The 25,545-nt window shown below is 60.5% G+C and overlaps 4 protein-coding genes across 7 annotated transcripts in view; 1 reads left to right on the plus strand and 3 right to left on the minus strand.

Annotated features, from left to right (window-relative positions):
* Positions 1-1,747: 1,747 nt before the first annotated feature.
* ECEL1 (endothelin converting enzyme like 1) lies at positions 1,748-11,988 on the plus strand. The gene is made up of 18 exons (XM_032697772.1): positions 1,748-1,863; positions 3,289-4,178; positions 6,024-6,092; positions 6,249-6,359; positions 6,920-7,012; positions 7,233-7,357; positions 7,743-7,965; positions 8,115-8,213; positions 8,300-8,374; positions 8,831-8,934; positions 9,140-9,198; positions 9,353-9,404; positions 9,533-9,600; positions 9,712-9,836; positions 10,111-10,176; positions 10,385-10,480; positions 11,005-11,081; positions 11,318-11,988. The coding sequence occupies exons 2-18, from the start codon at positions 3,435-3,437 to the stop codon at positions 11,415-11,417; spliced, it is 2,286 nt and encodes a 761-aa protein (XP_032553663.1). The 5' UTR covers positions 1,748-1,863; positions 3,289-3,434; the 3' UTR covers positions 11,418-11,988.
* Positions 11,989-12,142: 154 nt separating this feature from the next.
* On the minus strand, positions 12,143-15,555 carry LOC116791910 (intestinal-type alkaline phosphatase-like). Its single transcript, XM_032698371.1, has 11 exons — positions 15,394-15,555; positions 14,760-14,876; positions 14,529-14,644; positions 14,123-14,297; positions 13,810-13,982; positions 13,577-13,711; positions 13,415-13,487; positions 13,195-13,329; positions 12,886-13,077; positions 12,662-12,772; positions 12,143-12,573 (listed from the first exon to the last, which is right to left on the minus strand). The coding sequence occupies exons 1-11, from the start codon at positions 15,455-15,457 to the stop codon at positions 12,311-12,313; spliced, it is 1,554 nt and encodes a 517-aa protein (XP_032554262.1). The 5' UTR covers positions 15,458-15,555; the 3' UTR covers positions 12,143-12,310.
* A 692-nt stretch (positions 15,556-16,247) lies between these two features.
* LOC116791911 (intestinal-type alkaline phosphatase-like) lies at positions 16,248-19,445 on the minus strand. The gene is made up of 11 exons (XM_032698372.1): positions 19,341-19,445; positions 18,681-18,797; positions 18,411-18,526; positions 18,162-18,336; positions 17,890-18,062; positions 17,682-17,816; positions 17,533-17,602; positions 17,282-17,414; positions 16,980-17,173; positions 16,740-16,856; positions 16,248-16,535 (listed from the first exon to the last, which is right to left on the minus strand). The coding sequence occupies exons 1-11, from the start codon at positions 19,435-19,437 to the stop codon at positions 16,249-16,251; spliced, it is 1,614 nt and encodes a 537-aa protein (XP_032554263.1). The 5' UTR covers positions 19,438-19,445; the 3' UTR covers position 16,248.
* A 1,358-nt stretch (positions 19,446-20,803) lies between these two features.
* Positions 20,804-25,545, minus strand: part of DIS3L2 (DIS3 like 3'-5' exoribonuclease 2) — a 183,193-nt gene continuing 178,451 nt past the window's right edge. For all 4 annotated transcript variants that reach the window (XM_032698257.1, XM_032698259.1, XM_032698260.1 and 1 more), the window contains 5 exons: positions 25,398-25,545; positions 25,150-25,280; positions 24,821-24,925; positions 24,050-24,151; positions 20,804-21,348 (listed from right to left, as the gene is read on the minus strand). In XM_032698257.1, the coding sequence (XP_032554148.1) occupies positions 21,250-21,348; positions 24,050-24,151; positions 24,821-24,925; positions 25,150-25,280; positions 25,398-25,545 (585 nt within the window). In that variant the 3' untranslated portion in view covers positions 20,804-21,249. The remainder of the gene's footprint in view (positions 21,349-24,049; positions 24,152-24,820; positions 24,926-25,149; positions 25,281-25,397) is intronic.

Here is a 25,545-nt window from a genome sequence, read left to right on the forward strand (position 1 = left end):
CTGAGGGATGCTGCAGCGCTCTGCGGCCGGCTCAGATTTATCCATTATTTTATATCCACACGCCTTTAATTTTTACAGCCCTGTTGGAGCACTACCCAGGGCTGTTAATAACACCAGGCCTTCCCCTGCCCCCTCCATGTGCATCCATCATGCTCCAACCAAGGTGCCAAGTGTGTCTCAGCACTGGGTGAGTGCAGGCATGGGGAGGATGGAGCAGCAGGATTGGGCTCCCCATGCCCACCTGTGAAGCAGCCTGACTCTGGGTGCCCTTATACCCCACTGTGGTTGGTGGTGCTTGGCTGGTTGGGATGCCCAAGCCTGAGGTGTCTCTCTGGTAGGATTCATGGAGGCCCTCTGCCTTGGCATGAGCCCCAGGAAAGCTGTGCTGCAACACACTAATGTGCATGTAAGTGTACCAGGGTATGCGTGGATGCCAGTGAATGCCTGAGTGTGAGTACGTGTGTGGAGGTGCAGCATGTGTGTCTGTGCAAGTGCGTGTCAATGTGCGTGAGTGTACATGTGATGCACACGTGTGCCACTATCTGTGCAGGTGATGTTGTGTGCCTGCTGCAGCAGAAGGCACCTTGCCCAGGCCATGCCCAGCATCCTGGCACCCCAGCATAGGAGAGTGCAGCTTCAGCTGCCCCAGGCAGTGAGGGCTGTGTCTGGGGCCAGCCCATGGTGCCCACAGGGACTAGACACTGGATCTCACATCACTGAGCCACCCATCCCATGGCAACCAGGGCCCCATGCCATGTGTAGCACAGCACCCAGTATGTGCCGTCCCACCCCAGCACTCAGGAAGACTCAGAACTCCCTCTGAGCACCCGGGAATGTCCTGGCTGGGGGTGGGGGGAGGGTAGCAGGGCACCCCTGAGCATGGCAGGCAGGACAGCCGTGCGGGGCCGGGGTATGCAGCCACTGCAGGGGACCACCGCGGGCGGTGGGAATTGCTGGGCTATAAATCTCTGTGCTGGGCCCCCCCGTGGCAGAGCAGCTCACGATATTTATGTTGGGGATTTATCTGCAATGCAGTTTAATATTCCCGGACCTTTACGTGTGTGTGAACGCAGGGCCCCCTCCCTGTGCCACCCCATGCCACCCCCTTGCCCACCCTCTCACCTGGAGCCTCTCAGGCTCTGTCTCCTGCCCACTCACAGTCCTGTCCCCTTGCACCCACCCTGGCAGGACGGGACGGGACCCCCTGGGTGCCTGTGTAGGGCGGGGGGTGCCGAGCCACCGGGATGCTCCTGGCACCGGCCCTCGGCCGTGCCCACTCGTGCCCCTCCGGGGTGCCCGGCTGCCCGGGGAGTGGCATCAGGGTCCTCGGACGGGCAATGCCAGGCGGAATGGCACTGCCAGCGGCGTGCCATCCCCGCGGGGTGGGGAGCCGAGGGACCCCCTTGCCCTGCCTCCCCGCCGGCGGGGATGAGGTAAGGCTGGCGGGTGGCACAGGGCTGCTTCATTTGCATAATAATCTCGTTAATGGAGCCTGGCCTGCGGGAGAGCCGGGCTGGAGACACCACCCCCTCCCCGCCCCGCCGCCTCCCTCCGGCCCCGCCGCTCCGCCAGCCGCGGCGCGGGGCGCGGAGCGAAGCGCGGGGCGCGCAGCCGGACGGGCAGCGCGGGGCCGGCCAGCCCCCGGCAGCCTCCTGACACCCCCCGGGAGAGCCGGTGAGCACCCCCAAAACCCCTCGAGCATCCCGGACAGCGTCCCCGAGCATTCCGGGCAGCATCCCCCCAGCATCCCGGGAGCATCCCCCAAGTGTCTCGGTGAGCCAACGGCGAGCGATCCCCGAGCACCCGCGGACATTCCGGGCAGCAGACCGAAGCACATACCCTCAGCATCCCCCGAGCACCTCGGTGAGCACCCCGCGAGCAGCCCGGGGAGCAGACCCCAAGCCTGCCGGCGAGCACTCTGAGATCATCGCCCAAATATCGCGGGCGTCATCCCGGGGAGCACTTCCCGAGCATCCCTCGAGCAGCCCTCGACCCCCGAGCATCACTGGCATCATCCCGGCGAGCACCTTCCCGAGCATCTCCCTACCATCCCGGCAAGCACCTTCCCGAGCATTCTGGGCAGCGTCCTCCGAGCATCGCGGGCAGCATCCCCCGTGAATCCTGGGCAGCGTCTCCCGGGCACCCCTGAGCATCCCCCGAGCATCGCGGGCAGCATCCCGAGCAGCATCCTCCGAGCTTCCCGGCCAGTCCCCTCCCCGGCCCCGCGCCCCGCCATGCTCGCTGCCGTCCCCGCTAACTTTCCGACGGCGGCAGCTTTCCGGCACGGGCACCGCCAGTCTGCGGCGCCGGGGCACAACTTTGCCCAAGTTGCGGAGGGAACGGGGGTGGGGGGCGCGGTGCGGTCCCACCGCGGGGATACTGACCACCTCCCGAGCGGCTCTTTGTCCCCAGCCTGTCCTCCTGCACCTGCAAATCCGGATGCCATTCTGCACCAAGCGAGGCGCAGGGTCTCCGTTTGAAATCACGCTCACAACTCATCTGTGTCCCCACCCTCCTTTCCCCATGGGCAGACCCCCTCCTCCCCAGTCACCCCTCATTGACACCCCTGCCCATCGGGCACCAGCCAGTGGAGAGCAGTTGGGTGGATGGTGGTGGTGCTTTTGTGGGAGTGCTGTGAGATGTCCAGAGGGTCCAGGGCTCCCCATAGACTGGAATTAACTTTGCTCACACATCACGCATCGCACCACAATTTGACACAACACAATGCAACACGGCACACCAGCACCCAACCCAACACAATGCAACGGCACAGCACAGGGCCATGCAACCTGACCCAACCCACGACACTCCAACCCAACGCCTCCTCTCATAAATCTCCCCAAAGCCCCTCTTCCCCAGGCTGCTCACCCCATCTGTACCCCACCCAGAGGGACTGGCAGTCCTGTGCACCCCGTGGTCAGGAAGGGTTCTCAAGGTGCTGTCTGAGGATGGGCTCACTGGACCCCCCTGAATATCCACCCAGTGTGGATGCTCTTGCTGGTGTGCTATGTGGGCATGAGGTGTATGCGAGATAAAGCTGTACCAGGGGCTGAAACCTGCCTGGGATCATGGAGGCAGGACCCTGCCCTGCCACCAAAGGAGCTGACAGAGGGGACAGCTATGGGATAGAGCTGTCACCAAGCTCCTGGCACTGGGGCCAGTCCCAGCACCGTCAGTGGGGTACACAGGCAGGGATGGTGATGCAGATAGCAATGACGACAAGAAGCAACCCCCCCGCCCTTGCTCCTCCCAACTCCCCCCCTCAACCATCTCCTCTGCCTTTTCCAGGAGCTTCCTGACTCACCCGGACACCCTCCACCACCTCCCTGTGCCAGGCACAGCTCCAGCATGAACCGTGGGGTGCCTGAGCCTGCCCTCCACCTGCCCTGAGCCCCCTGCACCCGTGCTGCCAGCAGGGAGCCTCATTCCTGGCCATGGAGAAGACCTACTCCTTGACAGCACACTATGATGAGTTTCAGGAGGTGAAGTATGTGAGCAAGTACCAGAGTGGCACCCTGCCCAATGGCTTCGCCCTCCAGTTGGGCACAGGGGCCAAGAAGCGCCGCGGGGGGCTGCCACGCTGGAGCCGCCGGGAGGTCTGTTTGCTCTCAGGGCTGGTGTTCGCTGCGGGTCTCTGCGTCATCTTGACGTGCATGTTGGTCCTCAAGTACCTGGCAGCTGAAGGGGACAGCTACTGTCTGGAGGGGTGCCAGGAGAAGAAGGCCTTCCTGCGGGCGTCCCGCTTCCTCAGCGCCAACATGGATGCTACCATCGACCCTTGCCAGGACTTCTACTCCTTCGCCTGTGGTGGCTGGCTCCGGCGGCACGGTATCCCTGAGGACAAGCTGGTGTATGGCACCATCGGGGCCATCGCCGAGCAGAACGAAGCAAAGCTGCGGGCGCTGCTGAGCCGCCCTGTGCGGCGCCGAGCCCCTGCCTCAGCCGAGAGGAAGGTCAAGGAGTTTTTCCGTTCGTGCCTGGACCGGGCTGAGATCGACCGGCTTGGCCCCCGGCCCATGCTGGAGGTCATCGCGGAGTGCGGTGGCTGGGACGCCCCTCCGGACCGTGGGGACATCAACGAGCTGCTCTACAAGACGCAGGGGGTCTACAGCGCTGCCGTGCTCTTCTCCCTCACTGTCAGCCTGGACGAGAGGAACACCTCCCGCTACGTCATCCGGGTGAGGGCACCCTGCCCCTGTGGCTGCCCCCCACACCAGCTACCCACCAGTGCTGGTGACACCTGCCTGATGTCACTGTCTTTGTTGCAGTGGCACTGGGCATGTGGACTTAGCTGCAGCATACGGCTCGGCTGGGGACTCCCTCTGTCCCTGGGGACTCTTCTGTCTCCCCACCATGGGATCCCTGTGTCAGGCTGCCCTGGGGTGAGGGTGGCATGTCCCAGACAGGGTTAGGGATATGGGCAGGGGGATGCCCAGAGTGAGGCTGTGCCACTCACCTGGGTGCTGAGGACAGCCCAGCAGGGCACCAGGATTTCCAGAGTGCTGGCAGCCAAGCCCCTCACCTTGGCATTCTGAATGCCATCTGTACTTGGGGGCAAGCCCCAGACAGAGGCAGGGGGATGCCCACTGACCCCACAGCACTATGCCAGGGTTCCAGGGCATCTGCCCATGGCTTTGTCAGCTTTTCCCACTCCTTCCAACCCATGCTCTTTGCCCCGTGGTGCCACCAGGGCACGGGTGGGCTTTGCCAGGGTGGCCAGTGGGCGTGGGGATGCAGTGGTGGGCATGATGGGAGCACAGCAGTGGCGCAGCAGAGGTGCCATGGTGGGCACGGAGATGGGCATAGCAGGGACAGGGTGGGCATAACAGGGACATGGGTGTACGTGGTGACAGCATGGCAGGGATGTGGTGTTGGTGCTGGCAGGAGCACTGGGAGGACACAGCGGTGAGGACCAGCCGCCCCGTTCCCTGTGAGATGGTGGGGCTGGGGTGTGTGAATGTGAATGAGAGTGCGAGTGAGTGTGCGGGGCCAGGGAGGCGCGGTGGCGGCTCCGGGCCGCGCGTGTGTACACTAGAGGGAGCGTGTGTCACAGGGAAAGGGTGGGCGGGCTGAGCGGGGTCCGGTGTGCGCGCGGTGGGACAGCGTGGGAGTGAGTGGGGGGAGATGGGTGTGACAGGCAGGGCTGGGGGTCGGGGCTTGGGGGAGCGGTGTGTGTGTCGGGGGCGAATCTGTGTGTGTAGTGGGTGTGATTGGAGGTGGGTGTGCGATGGGTGTGACCGTGATAGGAGGTGTGCGAGGAGGCTGAGGGGGTGTGTGAGGGCTGCAGGTGTGGCAGCGCCCGTGTGGGAAAGCAAAGAGGGTAGGGGGTGATGAGGGAGGTGATGGAGAAAGGCTGAGGGTGCCCGTGTGTGTGGGACACGGGAGGCTGAGACAGAGGGAAGGGGAGGGTGTGGGTGAGTCTGTGCCTGTCTGTGTGCGTGTGCACGGAGGGAGAGTAAGATGGATGCATGCATAGGGGTGTGAGTATCCATAGGCATATGTCGTGAGGGATGAGTTACAGGTGCATGTGTATACATATATGGAAGTGTGTTCAGGTGTGTGTATGTGTTAGAGGCCGTGCCTGTGGCTACAGGATAGCAGGGGTTGTGTTTGGAGAGTGAGGGTGTCCATGCAGCTCATCCCTGTGGCTCCTCATGGGGCAGGACACAGCACAGGATTGGGGCTGGCCATGGGCAGGTGTGGGGATACCATGGGGCAGAGTTGGGGTGGAGTGTGGTGGCATCATAGGGCAGACTATGGGGCAGCCTGGGTGCCAGTCAGGCCCTGGAGCAGGGCCTGACCCAGCGCTCCCACCCCATTTTATGCTGCCCAGTGCAGCTCCAGCAGCCTCTAGCAGGAGGGAAACTGAGGCACCGACATGTCTGTGGCTGTTCCACCACACTGCCACCCTGTGGCTCCAGGGGCACCAGGAGCACACTGTAATACAGGAGAAGGTGAGGGGTGCCTGATTCAGCACAGCCCCCTTCCTCTGCTCACACACTGCCCCCATCTGTCCCCCCCAGATCGACCAGGATGGGCTGACTCTTCCTGAACGGACCCTCTACCTGGGGCAGGATGAGGAGAGCGAGAAGGTGAGGGGGGCACACTGTTGCCACTGGGACACCAGGAGAGGGACCAGCACCCAGCATGAGGTGTCAGATAGAAGGCACCCCACTGCAGCAATGCCAGGGACTGGGGTGCTGCAGAGCAGTGCAGGGTGGCACTCAGCATCCCTTCCCTCTGCACAGATCCTGGCTGCATACCGAGTGTTTATGGAGCGACTGCTCACCCTCCTGGGGGCTGAGAATGTGGAGCAGAAAGCCCAGGAGATCCTGCAGCTGGAGCAGCACCTTGCCAACGTGAGGGGGATGCCTGCACTGGGCTTTGGGGTGCCCCTGCCCAGCCCTTGGACACCCCAGTTACAAATTTTTGGGGCCCTCCATGTCTGGTCCTAAGGGACCCCATTACAATTCCTCCTTGGGGACCTCCTCTCCCAGCTCTTGGGGACCTTCATGCCTGGCCCTTGGGGAACTCAGCCCCTTGAGGACCCCATGGTGGAGCCTCGGGGACCGAGCCCAACATCTTGAGAACCCCCCGTTCCAGCCCTTGAGACAATCACTCCAACCCCACATCCACCCTTGTGAACCCACTCTAGGCCCTTGGGGACTTCATACTAAGGTCTCAGAAACCCCAGTTTGGTCCTTGTGGGACCCCTGTGCCCATCCCTTGGGTACACCAGTTCCTTGAGGATGCTACAGTCAGCTCCACTGGCAGCAGAGGGTTCCTGGGGCAGGGGGTAGGAAGGATGTGGGTCAGTAACCCCTCTTGCCCCAGAGCTGTGCCCCATCCCACCGCCCTATCCCTGTGTCACCCTCAGGGTGGGCAGTGGGATGGTGACAGCCATGCCCACTCTGTGCAGATCACAGTGTCTGAGTACGATGACATGCGGAGGGATGTCAGCAGCATGTACCACAAAGTGACCCTGGGCGAGCTGCAGCGCATCACCCCTACGGTGAGTACCCCTCATGCCAGCCTGTCACCCCTTTCCCCCATCTGCCCTGTGCCCCACATTTGTCCCTGTCCCCCTGCTCCACGCCCTTGCTGCAACCCCCCCTTTTGCCCTTAGTTAAGTTTACTTGAGGGTGATGAATCCACCTTGCACTTTTGTGGGTGGGAAGGGGTGGCAAGGAGTGGGGGTCCCTGTGCCCCCCTGACAGTGCCTGACCTGGCAGCTCAAGTGGAAGCGCTTGCTGGACCGCATCTTCCACGACAACTTCTCGGAGGAGGAGGAGGTGGTGCTGCTGGCCACCGAATACATGCACAAGGTGTCCGACCTCATCCGTGTGACACCCAGCAGGTGAGGGGGGTTGGCACCCCCTGTGTCCCCGGCACCTTTCCCAGCCTGGCACAGGGTGTCTGTGGCTGGTCCTCCCCCTCCATTACCTTCTTCCTGGGAAGGCTGGGCTGGGCACAGGAAACCTGAGAAATCTCCTGGGAGAAGGCACTGCTGTGAGCCCCACAGCATCCTGGTCATGTCTGGACACCCACTGAGCCACCCATGCTAGAGGTTACCAGGCTCATCACACATCCGGGAGGGACATGGTGCCAGGCTGTTCCTGTGTCCCCACAGGCCATGGTCCCCCTGTTTCCCTGAGCAGGGGTATCCCCATCCTGGCGTGTGCTCCTGCCCTCCCTGTGTGCCCGAGGACATGCCCAGGGCTGATCTTGCCCCCTGTCACCAGGATCCTTCACAACTACATGCTGTGGCGCATCGTGGTGGTGCTGAGCGAGCACCTCTCCACCCCCTTCCGCGATGCCATCCACGAGCTCTCCAAGGAGATGGAGGGCAACGAGAAGCAGCTTGAGCCGGGTAAGATCTGCCTGAGCCAGGCCAACAAGCACTTCGGCATGGCCCTGGGTGCCCTCTTCGTTGAGGAGCACTTCTCCTCTGCCAGCAAAGCCAAGGTAGGTGATGCTGCCTATGGGCATGAAGCCACCACAACCCTCCTGTCACCTTGCCAAAGTGCCACTGCCACCCAGCACCCCACTGAGGGCTGTGTGGTGGGTAATTGATGGCGAGGATGCTGTACCAGCACTATGGTGATCCATCACAGGTGCAACAGCTGGTGGAGGACATCAAATACATACTGGACCACCGCCTGGATGAGCTGGACTGGATGGACGAGGAGACACGGAGAGCGGCCAGAGCGAAGGTAGTGGCCACCAGCATGAACCACTGTCTTCACCCCATCACCAGCCTGGGGTGGGGGCCTGAACCCACCATTCACTTTGCCTACAGCTCCGGTACATGATGGTGATGATCGGCTACCCTGATTTCCTGCTGAAGCCAGAGGCCATCGACAAGGAGTATGAGGCAAGGAATGGCCCAGGAGCACAAGGGGGAGGGGGCATGTGTAGGGGGAAGGTGTTCCCCACATCAGGGTCTGCGGAGATGCCACCCTAAAACAAGCCACCTCCTGGTGCTCATTGTGCCCACCACTGGCAGGGTGCCCCACACAGGCAGAGCCATACTCTCCCTGAGGTCTGGAATGGTGTCTTCTTCCCCACATTACAACCCACTGAGCTCAGCCCCATTCTCAGCAAGGGCTGGGATTGCCAGCATGACCCAGGGACCCCACAGAGCTGATGGAGAAGCAGCTGTCCCTGTGGGCACACAGCATGGGACATGAGGACAAATTTGTGCCATATTCAGCCCATGGCCACAACCCCACGCTCCCTCACTAAGGCTTATGGGGATGGGAGGGTGTCCCAGCCCTGCTAACCATGGACTTGGGCCTGGCATCCCCTCTGATATGACTGTGCCCCCCAGTTTGAGGTGGATGAGAAGACCTACTTCAAGAACATCCTCAACAGCATCGCCTTTGGCATCAGGCTCTCAGTGAAGAAGATCCGGCAGGAGGTGGACAAATCCGCGTGGGTATCCCCTTGCCCTGGGAGGAACATGAGGGGGCACAGCATGGCCCCACCAGCCCCCTGTTCCCATGCCCAGTTGCACCCCACAGGGTGAAGGGCACAGGACAAGCCAGGAATATCCCCTTTTTCCCCAGCTGTGCAAAGGGGTGGCCTTTCCATGCCCCTTGGTGCCCCTGCAGCCTGGCACCACTGTCTCTCCTTGCAGGTGGCTGCTGCCTCCCCAGGCACTGAACGCCTACTACCTGCCCAACAAGAACCAGATGGGTGAGCACTGCCCACCCCCTGCTCAGCCCCTGGGGTGGGGGAGTGGCAAGGGTCTGGGGTGGGAGCAGAGCCCAGGATCTCCTGGCACTGGCTGGTGCTGTGGGTGGGTACAGGGCAGGGTAACCCCCAGTGCAATGTTCCTCTCTGTCCCCAGTGTTCCCTGCTGGCATCCTGCAGCCCACCCTCTATGACCCTGAGTTCCCGCAGTGAGTGTGGGGCTGGGGGGTGGCCAGGGGTGTCAGGGTGGGCGATGGGGTGCCAGTGTCCTGGGGTCACCACCATCCCTGCCACCACCTTGCTCTACGCCCTCTCACCCCTGTTCCCCACCCAACAGGTCACTGAACTATGGTGGGATTGGCACCATCATTGGGCATGAGCTGACCCACGGCTACGATGACTGGGGTGAGTGTTCCCCCTATACCATGCCAGGGTGGGAGGTGGGTGGGCTGGGGGCAACCAGGCAGGACGCCTGGGTCCCTCAGGAACTACTGGAGGTGGTGATTACCTTGGCAGGGGGACAGTACGACCGGCACGGGAACCTGGTGCACTGGTGGACAGAGCGGTCGTACAGCAAGTTCCTGAAGAAGGCGCAGTGTATTGTCAATCTCTATGACAACTTCACTGTCTACAACCAGCGGGTGAGATGTCCCTCACCTGCTGGGCAATGCCCCCCAGGGCACACACTGCCCCATGGGGGGGCCCTGCCGCTCTGTTGCCATGGCTGGGTGCCTGCAGGAGAGCCTGGCTCTGCCCTGCCCAGCCCTGAGACCCAGCGACTCATCACAGGTCAGCTTAGAAATTCCTCAGGGTGCTGAGTGGGGGCAACTGAGGAACAGCCTATGTGCCAGGATGGGGATGGGGGGATGCCTGGTTGAGGGGACATCTCTGTCACCCTGTCATTTCTCTTGGCAGGTGAACGGCAAACACACACTGGGGGAGAACATCGCTGACATGGGGGGGCTCAAACTCGCCTACTACGTAAGTGTCCCCCCACCCTGGGGTGTCACAGCCATGGGCCAACTGCTTTTGCCATCCCCACTGAGTGAGCAGGAGATACCCCAACCCCTCCTTGCTCCCTGCAGCAGGGAGTGGGCATGATCCTGCTTGCTGGTTGCTGGAGGCCCTGAGGGGTGGGCTCAGGGTGGGTTTGGAGGAGGCCATGCTGAGGCCACCCTTTGTTCTCCAGGCCTACCAGAAGTGGGTGAGGGAGCATGGACCTGAGCACCCCCTGCACCACATGAAATACACACATGACCAGCTCTTCTTCATCGCCTTTGCCCAGGTGAGACCTTGTCCTCCCCACATGTAACAGGTACTGGGGCAGGAGGGTCACCCTGTGTGGGTGGCCCAAAGGGATGGTGAGACAGCCCTGGGGGACCCAGTGCCAATAGCCAGGAGTCAGGCTCAGCTGCATCAGCAGGTCCTGGTCTCAGGGTACTGGGCACAGCCCTGCACAGAGCACCCCACATTGCCCCATTGCTCCTGGGGACCCTACAATAGCAAACATGTGTGTCCCACATCATCTCCAGAAGCCCCATACTAATAAATACACATGATCCCAAACTTCTAGGAGAACCCTACAGCCAGGCAACTCACAAACCAGGAGACCCTATAACAACAAACATGCCTCCACACTCTCCCAACCCACCCACATACACAGGTTCCTGGGACACTCTACAACAACAATTACAACTGAGGCATCACTGGCCTAAACTCCCAGCAGCCAGAAGGGCCACTGTGCCCCAGTAGGTGCCAGGACCTGGGGTGCCCCATCTGGCTCACCCACGGAACCTTTCTCCCCTGCAGAACTGGTGCATCAAGCGGCGATCCCAGTCCATCTACCTGCAGGTGCTGACAGACAAGCACGCCCCCGAGCACTACAGGTACCGGGTGCTCCCGAAATGGAAGGGGCACAGTGGGTGCCAGCCTCCTCCACAGCTGTCAGTGCCATACAAAACGGGGTGGGCACCTTTGGGGTGCTGGTGCCACCAGACTTTGGATGGATATCCCTGGGGGAGGGATGGGGTAGTGCTGGGATGAGCAGATGCCCTCAGCAGGACCCATGGCAGCAGCAGGGGCAGGGGATGCCCAGCTCTGAGGTGCCCTCCTCTCCTGCCAGGGTCCTGGGCAGTGTCTCGCAGTTTGAGGAGTTTGGACGGGTTTTCCACTGCCCCAAGAACTCTCCCATGAACCCGGTGCACAAGTGCTCAGTGTGGTGAGGTTGATCCCCCTCTGGCAGGCTGGCAGCCCCCATCCCCATCCCTGCCTGAGTGCCACCCTGTGCCCACTCCCCACCTTCCCGTCTCCCCTTCCTATTCTTCAGGCATAAGGGGTACCCCCAGGTGACATAGGGGGTCACCCCAAAGACAAGCACCTGCCATAGGGGTGGAGGCAGCGGGGAAACACTTGTTGGGCAGCTGCCTCCTGCCCATCCCCTTCCTACTCACTGCCCTGTGCACTGGGGGGGCCCTCAGTCCCCGTGGAGGAATGAGGGCACATCCAGGCACCCCTGTACCCCATCTTCTGTCCACCCACCCCAAACCCTTCACCGAGCCCTACCACATCCAGTCCAGCATCCGTCAAGGCAGGGAGAGCAATCCAGAGTCACGATGGGGCTGCCCCATGCCAAAAGTCTCCCCTCCCCGGTGCCCTCCCTGGCATCCACCATGCCAGCCCCATCCTGGCCCCTCACCAGTCCTGCCAGTGGGGGGGGGAGAGTGGCAGAGCTGGGGGCCAGGCAATGCCAGCCTGCCTGGGAACACAGACATCTGCTGTATTTTTTGCTGCTGTTTCTGGTCAATAAAGCACTGGATATGCCGGGCGGTTGCAAGGGGCCATGGCTCGTATATGGGAGCAGTGGGCAGCACCCCCAGCCCTGCCCACACAGCACCCCCACACTGCTAAGATGCTTGTCTCACCAGTGTCACACCCCATGTTTATTTAACACTCCCTGTGCGGGTGGTGTAGGACCCGCCCCACGCTCAGGGTTTGGTGACCCTTTGGCTGCTGCATCTGAACCAGAGGTGCTTCAGAAAGCTGCAGGTGCCACACCGTGAGGAGGGGAGAGAACACAGGTCTGGCAGCTCCTATTGGGTGCCCTAGGGACACAGAATCAGTGGAAGAGGGGCAGGAGGAGGATGGGCAGGAACAGGGTCAGGGTGGTGGCACGGGTGCCAGGGGCAGAGTCCCGCTGGTGGCAGTCGGTGTAGGGCTCGAGGCAGGCGGCGTAGGCCATGACATGGGCCACGTAGGTCTGCTCCTGCACCCCATGGAAGAGGTGGGCCATGGGGCCCTTGGCCAGAATGGCCACGTCCTCACCGCCATGGGTCTCTGAGTCAAGGGGCACGGCCGCCTGCTGCAGGTACTCGAACTGCACTGAAGAGAGTAGAGAAGGGGATGAGTGGGGACCAGTGATGGCCCCCAGCCCCACCCCATCACCCAGCCATGGTCTCTGTGCTCTCACTGGCTGTGTCATGATCCACGTCGGGCCGGTCGGGGCCCGCATAGCCTGGCCCATTCCCATAGAGGATGGATGTGTAGTTCTTCCCATCAGTGGATAGTGAGGGGGCCAGACCTGGGGAGGGGTTGATGGAAAGGAAGGATCAGCCAAGGAAACCTGTATCACCCCTCTGGCCACAGTCAGGGTGCTGCAGAGCTGGCAGTGCCCAGCACAGGGCAGAGCCCCACCAAAGATGGAGGAGCCACGCAGGGTGTAGCCACCAAAGGAGAAGACGTGCGAGTGGTCGGCGGTGACAACGGTGAGAGTCTGCGCCTCGTCTGTCAGGACTCCTGCCCGCTCGATGGCCTGGTCGAACTCCACCGCCTCCGTCAGCGCCTTCTGGGCTGCCCCTTCGTGGTGGCCGTGGTCGATCCTGCCGCCTGCAGATGGGCACTCGCGGTGGGCTGGGACTGAGGGCAGCACCCCCAACTCTTACCCCCACCCTGGGACATGGGACCCCCCTCTCACCAGCCCCAGCGGCACCAGCCCCAACTTATCTTCCACAAAGAGGTAGAAGCCTTCAGGGTTCCTGCTCAGGATGGTGATAGCTGCCTCCATCATCTCGGTGAGCGAGGGGTCCAGGGTGGTGTTATGCACCAGGCTGTACTTCATGTCCCCGGGTTCAAAGAGACCTGGGAGGGGACACGTTGGAGACAGCCTCAGTGCCTTCATGTGTCCTGGTGCCTGTTGAGTCCCGGCACACGGCACATTTGTTACCCATCAGATAATTCACACTGGGGTTGGCAGCAGCAGCCAGCATCTCTGTCTTGTTCCAGACATAGCGGGCACCCTGTGGGTGAATCCCACAGGGGGGTTAGTGGGTGCCTGGCCCTGTGCCAGGGGCAGTGGGCAGAGGACGGTCCCTGCTGTGTCACCCACCGGCCGTGCCTCCAGCCACGTGTCAATAAGGTTTATCCCATCCTCTCGTATCCCATTCTGCTGGCTGTTGGTGGGATACTCAGGGTCTGGTGTCTCCACGGGGGTCATATATTTCCGACCACCTCCCAGGATCACCTGGAGGGGGTGAGACAGGTGCAGTGTTAATGGGGCTGTACTGGGGTGGGGGGGGAGTGTCTGGCCCTGCTCCCCCCGTCCCACACATGGGCACTCACGTTGATGTCGACGTTGTGGACCAGCTGCCAGGCGATGTCCTTGCATCCCTCCTGCCGTGCATCCGCAGGCATGCTGGCGTCCGCATACCAGTTACGGTTCACCACGTGGGCGTAGGCCCCCGAGGGCGACGCGTGCTGCACCCGCGTCGTCGTCACGATGCCCACCGCCTTCCCTGCCAACCCCCCAGTCATCAGACCCCATGAAGGGTAACAGGGTTCCCACGATCCAGCTACGGGATGCTCATGGGTGAAAGCCCCCAGTGTGATGTCCCTTGTCCCTGTGGGGTCCCTCCAGCCCTGCAGCCCCTGTTACCAGCTTTGCGGGCTCGCTCCAGCACCGAGATCACCTCGTTGCCCGCGGTGGTGTTGCACTGTGAGTAGCGGGCGGCCGCACTCAGCCCCACTGTCTGGTAGTTGCCCTTCACCCCACAGAGATAGGCTGTGGCTGTGCCCGCACTGTCAGGGACCTGCCGGTCCACGTTGTACGTCTGCCAAGGACAGAGGGGGTCAGGGCAGGGGGCAGTTGGTGGAAGCACACAGCGGGGTGCCCCCCCAGCACTCCCTTCTGCACTCATTGCTCACCCAGGGACAAGTGTGGGATGGGCAGGGACCCCACACACTGCACACGTGCATCCTTGTGCTGCCAGCAGCCCCACGGGTACCACCATGGCCCCATGCCTGGGATCACTCCGGCCCCTGTCCAGCATGGTGGGATTTACCTTGGAGAGAGCCACGTAGGGGAAAGCATCCAGTGCAAGAGGGGTCTCAGGGCCCAGCTTCCCCTGTTGCTGCCCCTTGAGGATGCGAGTGGCCGTGATGGTGGGGATCCCGAACCCTGGGCGAGGAGACAGGGTCCTGGTCACCCTCTGGACCAGGTGCCCTCCCCACACCCCACTTAGCAGAGCACTGGCCATACCAGCCTGCCTGCCAGGGGTGCCAACAGGACTCACCATCCCCCAGGAAGAGAATGAGGTTTTTGGCTTGGCCTATCCTGGGCTGGATTTTCAAGGAGGCGTCGATGGCCGCAGCTGCCTGCTCGTACCAGAAGGACGGATTCTCCTCCTCCTCTAGGACAGGGCAAACACCTGTCAGTCCCAGCTCACCAGCACCTGCCTCTCCGGGGGCACACCAGCAGGGATACTCATTCCCTGGGCATCCCCATGCTGGGGCCTTCTCTAACGTGGACCAAAGGGTTCAGGGTGCTATTTGGGGTGGGAGGAGACCATGCAGGCTTGCACCTACTGCCTGGACTGGGGTTCTGAGGCAGAGAAGGAGGGGGGCAGCAAAACCAGACACGATGGGGAGTTATCTGGCAGGTGGGATGGGGTCAAATCCATGGCAATTGGGTGGTGATAGAGGATACAGGTGCTTCCCCCAGCCCAGCCTCCAGCCCAGAAACAAGCAGAAAGCTAGGGAAAAACTGGCTCAAGGACTCCAGAAAAGCAAAGTTGAACCCTATTCACCCTTGCAGAGCTGGGCAGCCCCTGCTTCCCTCCCCAAGCTCTCCCTGTGGCCAGCCAGGCTGATCTGCTTCCCCAGACACCACCTGCAGCCAGGGGCACCCGTCCCCATCCCAGTCCCCACCTGGGATGACAGCAGTGCTGAGCCCTGCCCAGAGGCAGAGGGTGAGGGATGCCAGGACCTTCATGGTGGGATCCGACAGCCCGATGCCACTGGCAGTGTCTGCAACTCCAGCAGATCCAGGGAGGGACTTTGGACAGGGACCAGCCCTTACAGGGTGTGTGAAGAGGTTCAGCATGTGTCCAAAAGCCAACTGTTCTGCTGGGCAGCTCGCACAAAGGCCACAGGGTTGGGCTGCTGGCACCTCCTTGGCACACCAGTATGTGGCTGCTGGGGCGGATGGGCTTGGGGTGCAGACAAATGCAGGGACAAAAGGATGTGCAGTTCTTGTCAGGAAATGCTGCCCCACCTACAAAGCTGCAGTGTCAGACAGCGGAATGCCCTGTCCCCGGGTGCCAAGGGCAGCACTGAGCACTGGAACTGGGATAACAGCAGTATCAGCAGCACCTGGGGTCACTTGTTCATTGAGCACCCTCCTCTCTGCCCAGACTTTCTTGAGTAATAAATCCATGGATGTGGACTAAAACTCTGCTCCTTGCGCAGCCCCTTTCCAGGAATGTACCAACCCTTGTGTACTGTGCCCCAGCCTGGCAAAACTGGGGAGGACATGGCCTCCCCTCACCATCATTTCCTTACCTCCTTCACCCCAGTGCCTTCAGTGCTGGTCCCAGGGGGGAACTAGGAGCCATGACCAGCTGGGAAAACTGAGGCATGGGGCAGCACCTCAGGAGGTGACCACCACTATGAACCTTTGCACAGTGGACCGAGAAAACAACATGTGTTTTATTGTATCCCTTGGTTCTGGCCACAGTGGTGATCTGGCTGCCAAGACCCTCAGAGGGACTCAGCCAGGGGCTCTCAGCCCCCCACCATGAGGGCAGCCACACAGAGGGTCAGGAGGGTGAGCAGGGTCTGTGAGGAGCATTGGGTGCTGTGGGAGGCCCTGCGGGCTGCCCTGCACCCTGGCTCTGTGGCATAGGGCTCGAGGCACGCGGCGTAGGCCATGGCATGGGCAATGTAGTGCTGCTCCTGCACCCCGTGGAAGAGGTGAGCCATGGGGCCCTGGGCCAGCACCACCACGTCCTCCCCACTGTGAGTCTCCGTCTCCAGGGGCACAGCTGCCTGCTGCCTGTAGTCCTTGTCCTCTGCAGCGGTGAGAGGAGAAACAGGGTTGAGGCTTCCCAAGGGTGGGGGGAGCTCCCATTACCCCAGTGTCAGAGCAATTACTGCCCAAGTGACTCCTGAGCCTCGTGGTGGCACCAGGACCCTGTGTGTCCCCAGTGGCTGTGCCAGAGGGATGCTGTTCCCAGCCATCCTGTGCCTCCACCCCATTCCCAGCAGACTCCTACCTGCAGCGGGGAGGCTGGCAGCTGGACGGCCCCCATCGCGGATGCTGTAGCCAGGACCATTGCCGTAGAGGATGCTGGTGTAGGCTCGCTTGTCCTTGGCTTTCTTGGGGGCCAGCCCTGACACAGGGAAAGACATTGTCACCTCACACCTCGCTCCACACCTGGGCCAGATCAGCCTCAGGTGGGAGCAGAAGGCTGAGGTGGGAAGAGGGATGTTCACTGCCCCTCCCCAAGACCCACCGAAGATGGAGTTGCCACGTGGTGTGTTGCCCCCAAAGGTGAAGACGTGGGAGTGATCCGCTGTCACCACGGTCAAGGTGTCCGAGGGGGAGGTGAGCTCTCCAGCCCGCGCCACTGCCAGGTCCAGCATGACGGCCTCCATCAGTGCCTGCTTGGCCCGCCCGCTGTGGTGGCCGTGGTCAATCCTGCCACCTGCACAGGGAACGCAGCCATCACCCTCATCCCCTTGGATGCCCACCTGCTCCCAGGACCCGCATCCCACCCCAGTCCCAGGCACACTGCCCGCCTGGAGCTACTCATCTTCCACAAAGAGGAAGAAGCCATTGGGGTTCCTGCGCAGGATACGGATGGCCTTTTCCGTCATCTCCACGATGGAGGGATCCGTGGATGTGTTGCGGTTCAGCTCATACCTCATGTCTTTGGGCTCAAAGAGGCCTGGGGGAACAAGGTGAGGAGGGTCCATGTTGGGGCTGCTTTGTGTCCCTGTCAGCACCTCTGGAGAAGTGGGTGGAGGAGGAAGCATTGCCAGTGGTGCAGGCAGTGATGCTCCTACCCATAAGGTGGCTCACGGAGTCATCTTCGACCGCATCCAGGCCTTTCTTGTCCCAGACGTAGCGGGCACCCTTCCAGCAAGAACAGAGCCAGTGCCAATGGCATGTGCCCCACGCCCGGAGTCACATCCCCTCTGTCCTGGCACGTTACCTGCTTGGCACTCAGCCATTCAGCAATCAAGTCCCGGCCATCCTTCCTGGTGCCATTCTGGTCTGGGTCCTCTGGGTACTCGGGGTCTGGAGTCCGCTTGGGGGTCATGTACATCCTTCCGCCGCCCAGGATCACCTGCCCGGGAGCTCAGCAGACCCTCCCAACATTCCTGGTACCCCCTCCCTCCCGCACCCGCTCCCCAGCTCACATTGATGTCCGTGTTGTGCACCAGCTGGTAGGCGATGTCCTTGCAGCCGTCCCGCAGTGCCTCCTTGGGCATGTTGGCATCCGCGTACCAGCTCCGGCTGGCCGAGTGGGCGTAGGCTGCCCCAGGGGACGCGTGCTGCACCCGCGTGGTCGTCACAATGCCCACCGACTTGCCTGCAGCGTGGGCAAGGGTTTACAGGGAGCCCATCCAGCCTTGCACAGCACGTGGTGGCCATGCCAGGCTCTCTGATAGGGTTGCCTGCTGCCCCATACCCGCCAGCCTGGCCCGGTGCAGGATGGAGTCCACCTCATTGCCGAAGGTGGTGCGGCATTTTCCATAGGTGGCTGCCCCACTCAACCCCAGAGTCTTGGCATTGGCTTTCACCCCACAGAGGTAGGCGGTGCCTGTGCCAGCACTGTCGGGCACCTGACGGTCGATGGTGTAGGTCTGGAAGCAAGAGGGGTCCAATTGGGTTTTGGTCGGGGCAGCACGAATGTCCCCCCTGGCACTGCCCTGCTCACCTTGGCCAGGGCCATGTGGGGAAAGGTCTCCATGGCCAACACGCTCTCCTCGCCTGAGCCACCAGCCAGCTGCCCCTTGTAGATCCGAGCGGCCGACATGGTGGACAGCCCCATGCCTGTGGGCATGTCCAAGTCACAGGGTGGCATGGGCCGGGACCAGGGACAGTCCTGCCCTTCCCAGGCACTGCCCCGCGATCTGCATCAGCCCCATCTTCTCATCAGTCACATCCACCAGCTGTTGAGGGCCTGGCAGGGACCCGGGGTACTCACCATCGCCCATGAAGAGGATGATGTTTTTGGCCCGCTGTGCCGCTGGCTGCAATGCCAGGGCCAACTCCAGCCTCCTCCTGGCGCCTTTATTCCAGTAGCTTGGGGACTTCTCAGCATCTGGAGGTGAGAGCAGAGCTGGGGGTGTGCAGGGGCACTGGGCACCCTGAGGGGCTTCAGGGGCACACCCTAGGGGTCCAGTGTGGGCATCTCCAACCGAGGTGAATTTAGCTGCTCAAAGCCCCCTTCCAGGGAGGACCAGGTATCCTTTGGGGATCCACATGGCCTTTGGCACACCAGTATTGCTCAGAACCCACCTGCAGAGAGGAAAACTGAGGCAGAGTTTGGCAGGGAAGCTTCTTGTGTCTCTTAGCAGAGGGGATGGGGTGCCCAAGCACCAGCCCCCATGGTGAGGGTGTAATGGCCGGGCAACTCCGGCTGGCTGCGACTACGGAGTCGCTTGATCCAAAGTCAGTGACGAGGGCAGTGGGGATGGGGGGAGCAGGGACAGGGCCTGCTTTGGGGGGAATGTTGGGGTCTCAGACCACCCTGAGGTGCCTGTGAGGGTTCCCCTTTGCTGGTACCCCATGGGAGTTGACAGGGTCCCTGGGGACCCCCAGGGAAGTGACACCAGCCCCAGCACCCCCCACCAAGGGCTCTTACCCCACTGTCCCACACGTCCCCTGTCAGAGGCTGCAGATGTGAGCTGAGCAAGGAAGCAGAGGAGAAGGTAAGTTCCAGGAGTAAGAGGCCGTCCCATGCTGCCCACCCCAGGTCCCTCCTGGAATGCTGCCTGAGTCCAGGGCAAGGGGACAGCCCTTTATGGCTCTTCCCAGTCCCGTGAGACGATGGGCTGATAACATTCCAGGACTATCTCCCAGCCCTCCCAGGGCCCTCCCAATGCTCCTGACCCCCCTGGGGCCATCCCTGCCCCCACCAGCGAGGCAGGACCTCCAGGCCCATCCCTAGGGACCTGGGCACCTCGTGGCCCCCAGCTCCATGGTTTTCTGCAGGACCCCGGGGAGCAGCAGGGGAGGGTGTAGGGCAAAGGGCTGTTATTGCAGACAGGCTGAGCCCGACTGGGCTGGATTTGCCTGGTTTTCCCCCTGAGACAAACCCAAGAAGGGGGACACTGGGCTGAGGGGTAGGGAACGGACATCTTGGCTTTGGTGTCTGTCCTCCAGTCCCCTCTCCCAGCAGAGCCACACACTGCCTGTCAGGTCCTGGGTGCATCGGGGCAGCCCATGCCAGCACACCTGCACAAGAAGGTACCTCTTGCAGGCAGGGAACAGCCCCATGTCACCAGTACCAGTTGGCATTCATCCATGATTGCATCAGGCCATCCGGAAAGACGCTGCGGGAGCACAACCCCTGGGGACTGCAGGTGTCCCTGATGGCTTTCAGGGCTCACCAGCTCCTGAGAAGTGTGTTCTACCCACTCCTGACCCATCCCAGGGCCTGATCTGGGCATCCCAGATTTGGTCAGCTGCTGGTTCCCGCCAAGGGCAGATGTGTTGATGCCAGGACCACAGCTGTCACCACTGATGAGGAAGAGTGATGCAGGGCTCCCTCCCTGCCTGGCAGAATGGATCCATTCCTTCTTGTCAGACTGTCTTTCAGCCACTACTTGTGATAAAATGGGAGCTGTCAGAGCAGCCCATGCCCTCCCAAAACATCCTGCACACTGTGGAGGGTGGACATGGGGACAGAGAGCAGGCAGAGGTGCCTGGAGATTGCAGAGGTCGGTCTGTCTGCAAGGTGCTGGATTCTCTCTGGACTGGCAGGGAGAAGCAAGGACATGATGCTGCAGGGTCCCCAAGAAGGGTTAGGCTGGAGGACAAGGTGTGAGGGACTGAGCAGACACATGGACACTCCTAGAGAAGGCTCAGACTGAGGGACTAGCCTCCAGACTGGGAGTTGGGAGCCCCTTTCCTGATCTCTCACGCCTTCTGGACATGCATACCTGGGGGCTGGGAGAGATGGTGAGATCACTTGGATTTCATAATGCCTGGGAAGCAGAGGCAGGGGGAGGCACCAGGCTGCCAGAGAGATGAGTTACTGCTGGGATTCCCCAGCTGGGGGAACATGGAGGGCACAAAATAAAACCTGCACAAGCTCCACATAGGGCTGCTGACCCGGCTTTTATTACATGACACACAACCCTGCAAGAAACCCTCCTGTATGGCCCCACAGCTGCATCCCAATGCATCCCACCACATCCCACCTGGGATGGCGGAGCCAGCCCCTCTCCGCTCCTGGGGACATGCATCCCCACTCGGCCTTCACCACGGGCATCTGAAGCTGGGGATGGACACCACTGCTTTTAAAAAAAAGTAAGAAAGCATCAAGCTAAAAATACCCGAGAGTAGAAATGCTCTGCTTGGGGAAGGCTCAAGCTCTGAGCCCTGATCCCAGCTGGAGTTAAAATCCAAACCAGAAATAAAACCACACTGGTTTTAAAACTCAATCCCCAAAGTCCTCATGGGTCCCTTCTGCCTCCGGCAGGTGCTGGTGCAGGGCCTGGGAGGTGAGGGAGCGTCGGGAGTGGGAGCACGTGCAGCCTCCTCTGAGCTCACTTCTCTGAGCTTGGTCTCTTGAGCAGGGCACTGTACTTCAGGGAGCCGCTGTCCGCTGTCAGCACCACCTCCACCAGCGTGAAAATGGTGATCACCTTCAGCCAGGGAGAGAAAGACAGAGAAAAGAGAGTTTTCAAGTGACTGACAACACAGTAAGATTTGCTTAGAGCCATGCTGGCTTTTGTTGCCTCCACCAGTGTACCCATGGGGAGCCAAAGAATGGAGCAGGATGGATTCAGATAGCTCTGCTGGGGTCCAGGGTGCTCCTGGGGCTGGGGCTGGAGACAGCATCTTTAAGGGCAATACCACAGGCTCTGAAGCCAGACAGGGAACCCAAACTGACCTAAATGAGCCTCCCAAAACATCCTCACTTATTCCAGCCTGATCAGGCCCCACTTGTGTTCTTTGCACAGTCTGGGAAGGATTATGGGCAATTATCTCCTTGGCTGTGAGTCCCAACCTCCCCTCAAGTCCGCTCATGCCTTCCCCCTCCAGCCACATCATCCTTTAATGAAGCTTGGCCAAGTGCCAAAGGGAGCTGCGGTCATAAGGGTTTTCCACATCCCACTGAGCATTTTATCAGCATCCCAGAAGGAAGGAAAAACCTGCCTGTGCTCCCACAGCGAGAGGAGACCCAGAAGGGAGCACAATGGATGAGAGAGATGCAAGGGAATAAAACTCCCAGAAAACCAATCCCTCCTGTTCAGGAAAGGCACTGCTGCTGCCACCTCCTCACTCCTCTGAACCTAGCTCTTCCTGTGATTGTATGGATCACAAAAGTAAGGCATCAATTCAGTCTGTCCTTGAGGCAGAGTTCAGGGGCTGGCTGGGACACTGGGAAGGGCTTTCCTGGGGCCATGGCCAGGCACCTGGGGATTTGCTTGCTGGAGCCTTCCCCAAGCCCTGTGCTGTAGCAGGGCTCGCTGGGGCCATCTGCTTGGGGCTGGCCCGCAGGAGGAGCAGGCACAGAGCTACCGGGGTAACCTTGTCCAACCCTTCCCAGCTCATCCAGTGCCAGCTGTTCCCAATTAATCATTCAGAGCAGGAAAATCTCACTGAGATTTAAATGTACTGAAGTGGCCAGCGAGGAGTAACCTGCAGGGAAATCCTTCTTCAGTTGGCTGCCCAGAGAGCTGCTGGCTACTGAGCACCAGCCCCTGTCTGCCCCAGTTGGCTGCAGTGCAGGAAGGGGTGGTCAAGGGGCAGTCCCCCAAATCTGGGGGAGTCAAATGGGGATTATCAGGATTCTCCCTTGCAATCCTGCCTCATTCCTTTGCTGAACTGCTGCAAAACACCACAATTTCACATCAAGTTCCCCCGAGTCTTAGATCCACTTCATGCTCTGACCCTGAGTGATGCACACTTGAGGACCTGGTCATCTTGAGATCACAGAGAGATGGAGGCAATAACTTCCCTCTGTGGCAGGGACAGCCAGCCCAGACCCCTGCACAGCTTCCCATTAACAGCCTTCCCTGACATTCCCACTGCCTGGCCAAGCTGAGCTAAAGCAGGAAGCAGAGGCCAAGCACCGGGTCCGGGTGGGGAGATGTGGTGTTTGGTGCCATGGGATGTCTAACGTGGTTCAGCACAGCTCACAGGGAACTGGCTCATCCCAAGGCTGGAGATTTATCAACTCAGGGATCTGCCTGCTCCCACAGGAGAGCTCTTGTATTTTCTTAGGAGGTGTGGAGGGTTCGTGAAGGAGTTTCCTCTACCAACTGTTTGCTTAACCAAAATGGGCCCTGCTCATGCTGGGGCGTCATTTTTCATGCAGCTCTCTGCTAGGGTGTAAGTGATCCCTGCTCCTGTAGGAAAGCAGGAATCGAGGCCACTTCGGGCCACATCCAGGGAGGTTCTCTGAGCCAAGCTGAGAAAGGAAAGCTCAGCTTCAAAGGGAGGGAGGCCTGCAGAAATGCCTGCAGCAGCCGGGGAGCTCGGCCAGCTCTGACCGCAACATCACCCCTGGGAAGGGAAGGAAAGGACTGTGCTCTGTATCAGGAGCCCTAGGTGGGCAAGGATGGGCTGTGCTGGGCTTGGATGGCAATGGGGCTCAAGTGCAGAGCCGCCAGAGTGGTGCAGGGAGAGGCTGGGATTCAGCCCTCCCATCCCCACCCTGGCAGCAGGCAGGGATCACAGCAGTCAACACAGCTGTGATTTTAGAGCGATGCCAGACAAAAGCTGGCAAAGAAGCACCACTTAATCAAGCCAGACAAATGTGATTGCTCCCTTTGATTGAGTTACCAAGTTAATAGATGACAGGGACACAAAAGAGAGATTTCTAAACGCTGTTAAAACATTTGACACTGTATCTCAGGAAGTCCGATTTAAAAAAATTCTCCTAATTGGGGCTCAACCCTGACACAGAGATGGAAACCCCAAGAAAGGGCCATGTCAGTGAGGGGGAAAAGAATGCCAGGATGGGGGGAAGAGTCTAGACTGGAGCTGCTTTAGGCCTGATCTTACTTAACATCTTAATTGATGATCTGGAAGGAGGAAGTAAACAGCACGTTAATTCAATTCCTGGAGGAAACTGAATTGGGAGGCAGGGCACACAGCAGGCAGGGCAGAGACTGAAGGGTGTGGAGGGGTCAGATGTGAGGGTAGTGATGGGATGGAGCAGGGCTGAATGTCAGAGGAGGTTAAGACTGAAGTTGGGCTCACTGGGGACACAGAGAGACAGGAGGACCCGACAACGTGTGAGGCAGTCCTGCCTCCCAGACCTGTTCTTACAGACATCACAGGTGGGCATTGCCACCTTCATGGTGTTGAGCCTGTCCCATGCTGTGGGGGTCTTACCTGGTGCACAGATTCCTCCTCCAGCTCCTCTGGTTCCCACATGAGTGTCAGCTCCGGCTTCTTCCCCACCTTCTGGAAGCGGAAGTCCAGCAAGGGCAGCGCCTGCAGGCAGGAAGAATATTGGGAACATCTCTCTACTCAGCTCTCCTCCTTCACTTTGCCTGTGGATGGGGCTGACGCTGCTTTGCCCAGCACGCTCTTTTAACAACCGAGATGCAGCCTGTGAGCCTGAGCCTAGCACGTAAATCAGGGGCTGCTGTGATACACCATCAGCCCATATATCACACTCTATGTCCTGTTTAAAGATGTCATTGCCAGCCATATAACCAGGTTATTAAGAGAGGATGCTGTCACCAACCACAGGTGCTGGCCCACAGCACTGCTGTCACAGCCCCAGATAAACCACCTGATTAAATGAAATGAAAACCAAGCCTCGCTCCCTGCCCTCGCTTCAGATCCATGCTCATCTCTGTTCCCCTGAATCTGGCTTTATTTCCTAGATTAGGCTAGATTAGCCAGCACGTCACAGGGAGAAGCTGGTCCTCAGAGCCTGGGCTGATCCAGACCCCCAGTCCCTCGTACCTGCCCAGGCTGAGGGGTGGAGTGGAAACCCCATGAAGGCTCCCTCCCCTCTGGCTGGCCTGGCTTGGGCACAGCTCTGCTGGTTGCAGGGTGGCACAAAAGGGCACCAGGACAGCCACTGCCTCCAGCTGCTGCAGCCATCTCTGGTGAGGTAGTGCTGGCACTGTCTCACACTGGTGAGGTACTTACATTGCAGTAGATACGCTTCTGGATTCCAAACTTCAGCACAAGGACATCAAAGGCCTTGCTCAGGACACCCATCACCATGGCTTCTGACTCCAGAGGACCACATTCCTGTCAAGAGACAGGGCTGTCACTACACAGCAGCCCTCATCCAGCCATCCCCAAGGGGAGCCAGTCCTGGAATCTGGCAGTGGCGGTTGCTGAGCCTGTCCCCTCACTGTTTGCCTTTCCTGAGGCCAAGTGGGCAGCCACAGCCCCCCACCTGGCGGCATCTAGGCTGAGCCTTCAGATGGAAATCCAGAGATGCCTTGAGGGAAGACAGTCTTGGCTCTTACCCTGACGAAGATGGAGAAGAAGAGGTCACCGCTGAGCTCCTGCACCCTCTTGGAAGCCATCTTCCGGTCGTTGCAGTGATCTGCCTGTCTCTGGATGTCCTCTTTCTCCATCTTGATGGGGGAGCTGGCACCTGCAGAGGGGACAAGTGACAATGACATGCCCATGCTCCCTCCTGCTACAGAGCCATGCCATGGCACCCTGGACCCAGGTGCCCAGGCCACCCCCAGGAGCGGCCGGGCAGACCCACCGAGCGAGGCGGAGAGGAGCCGGTGCACGATGATGTCGGCGTAGCGGCGGATGGGGGAGGTGAAGTGGGTGTAGAAGGGCACGTTCAGGGCGTAGTGGCGAAAGAGGGTCTCGTCCTTCACGACACCAGTGCAGAAGTAGAGAGCCAT

Source organism: Chiroxiphia lanceolata, chromosome 10, assembly GCF_009829145.1.
Source record: "Chiroxiphia lanceolata isolate bChiLan1 chromosome 10, bChiLan1.pri, whole genome shotgun sequence".
In the NCBI taxonomy this organism is placed as follows: Eukaryota; Metazoa; Chordata; class Aves; order Passeriformes; family Pipridae; genus Chiroxiphia; species Chiroxiphia lanceolata.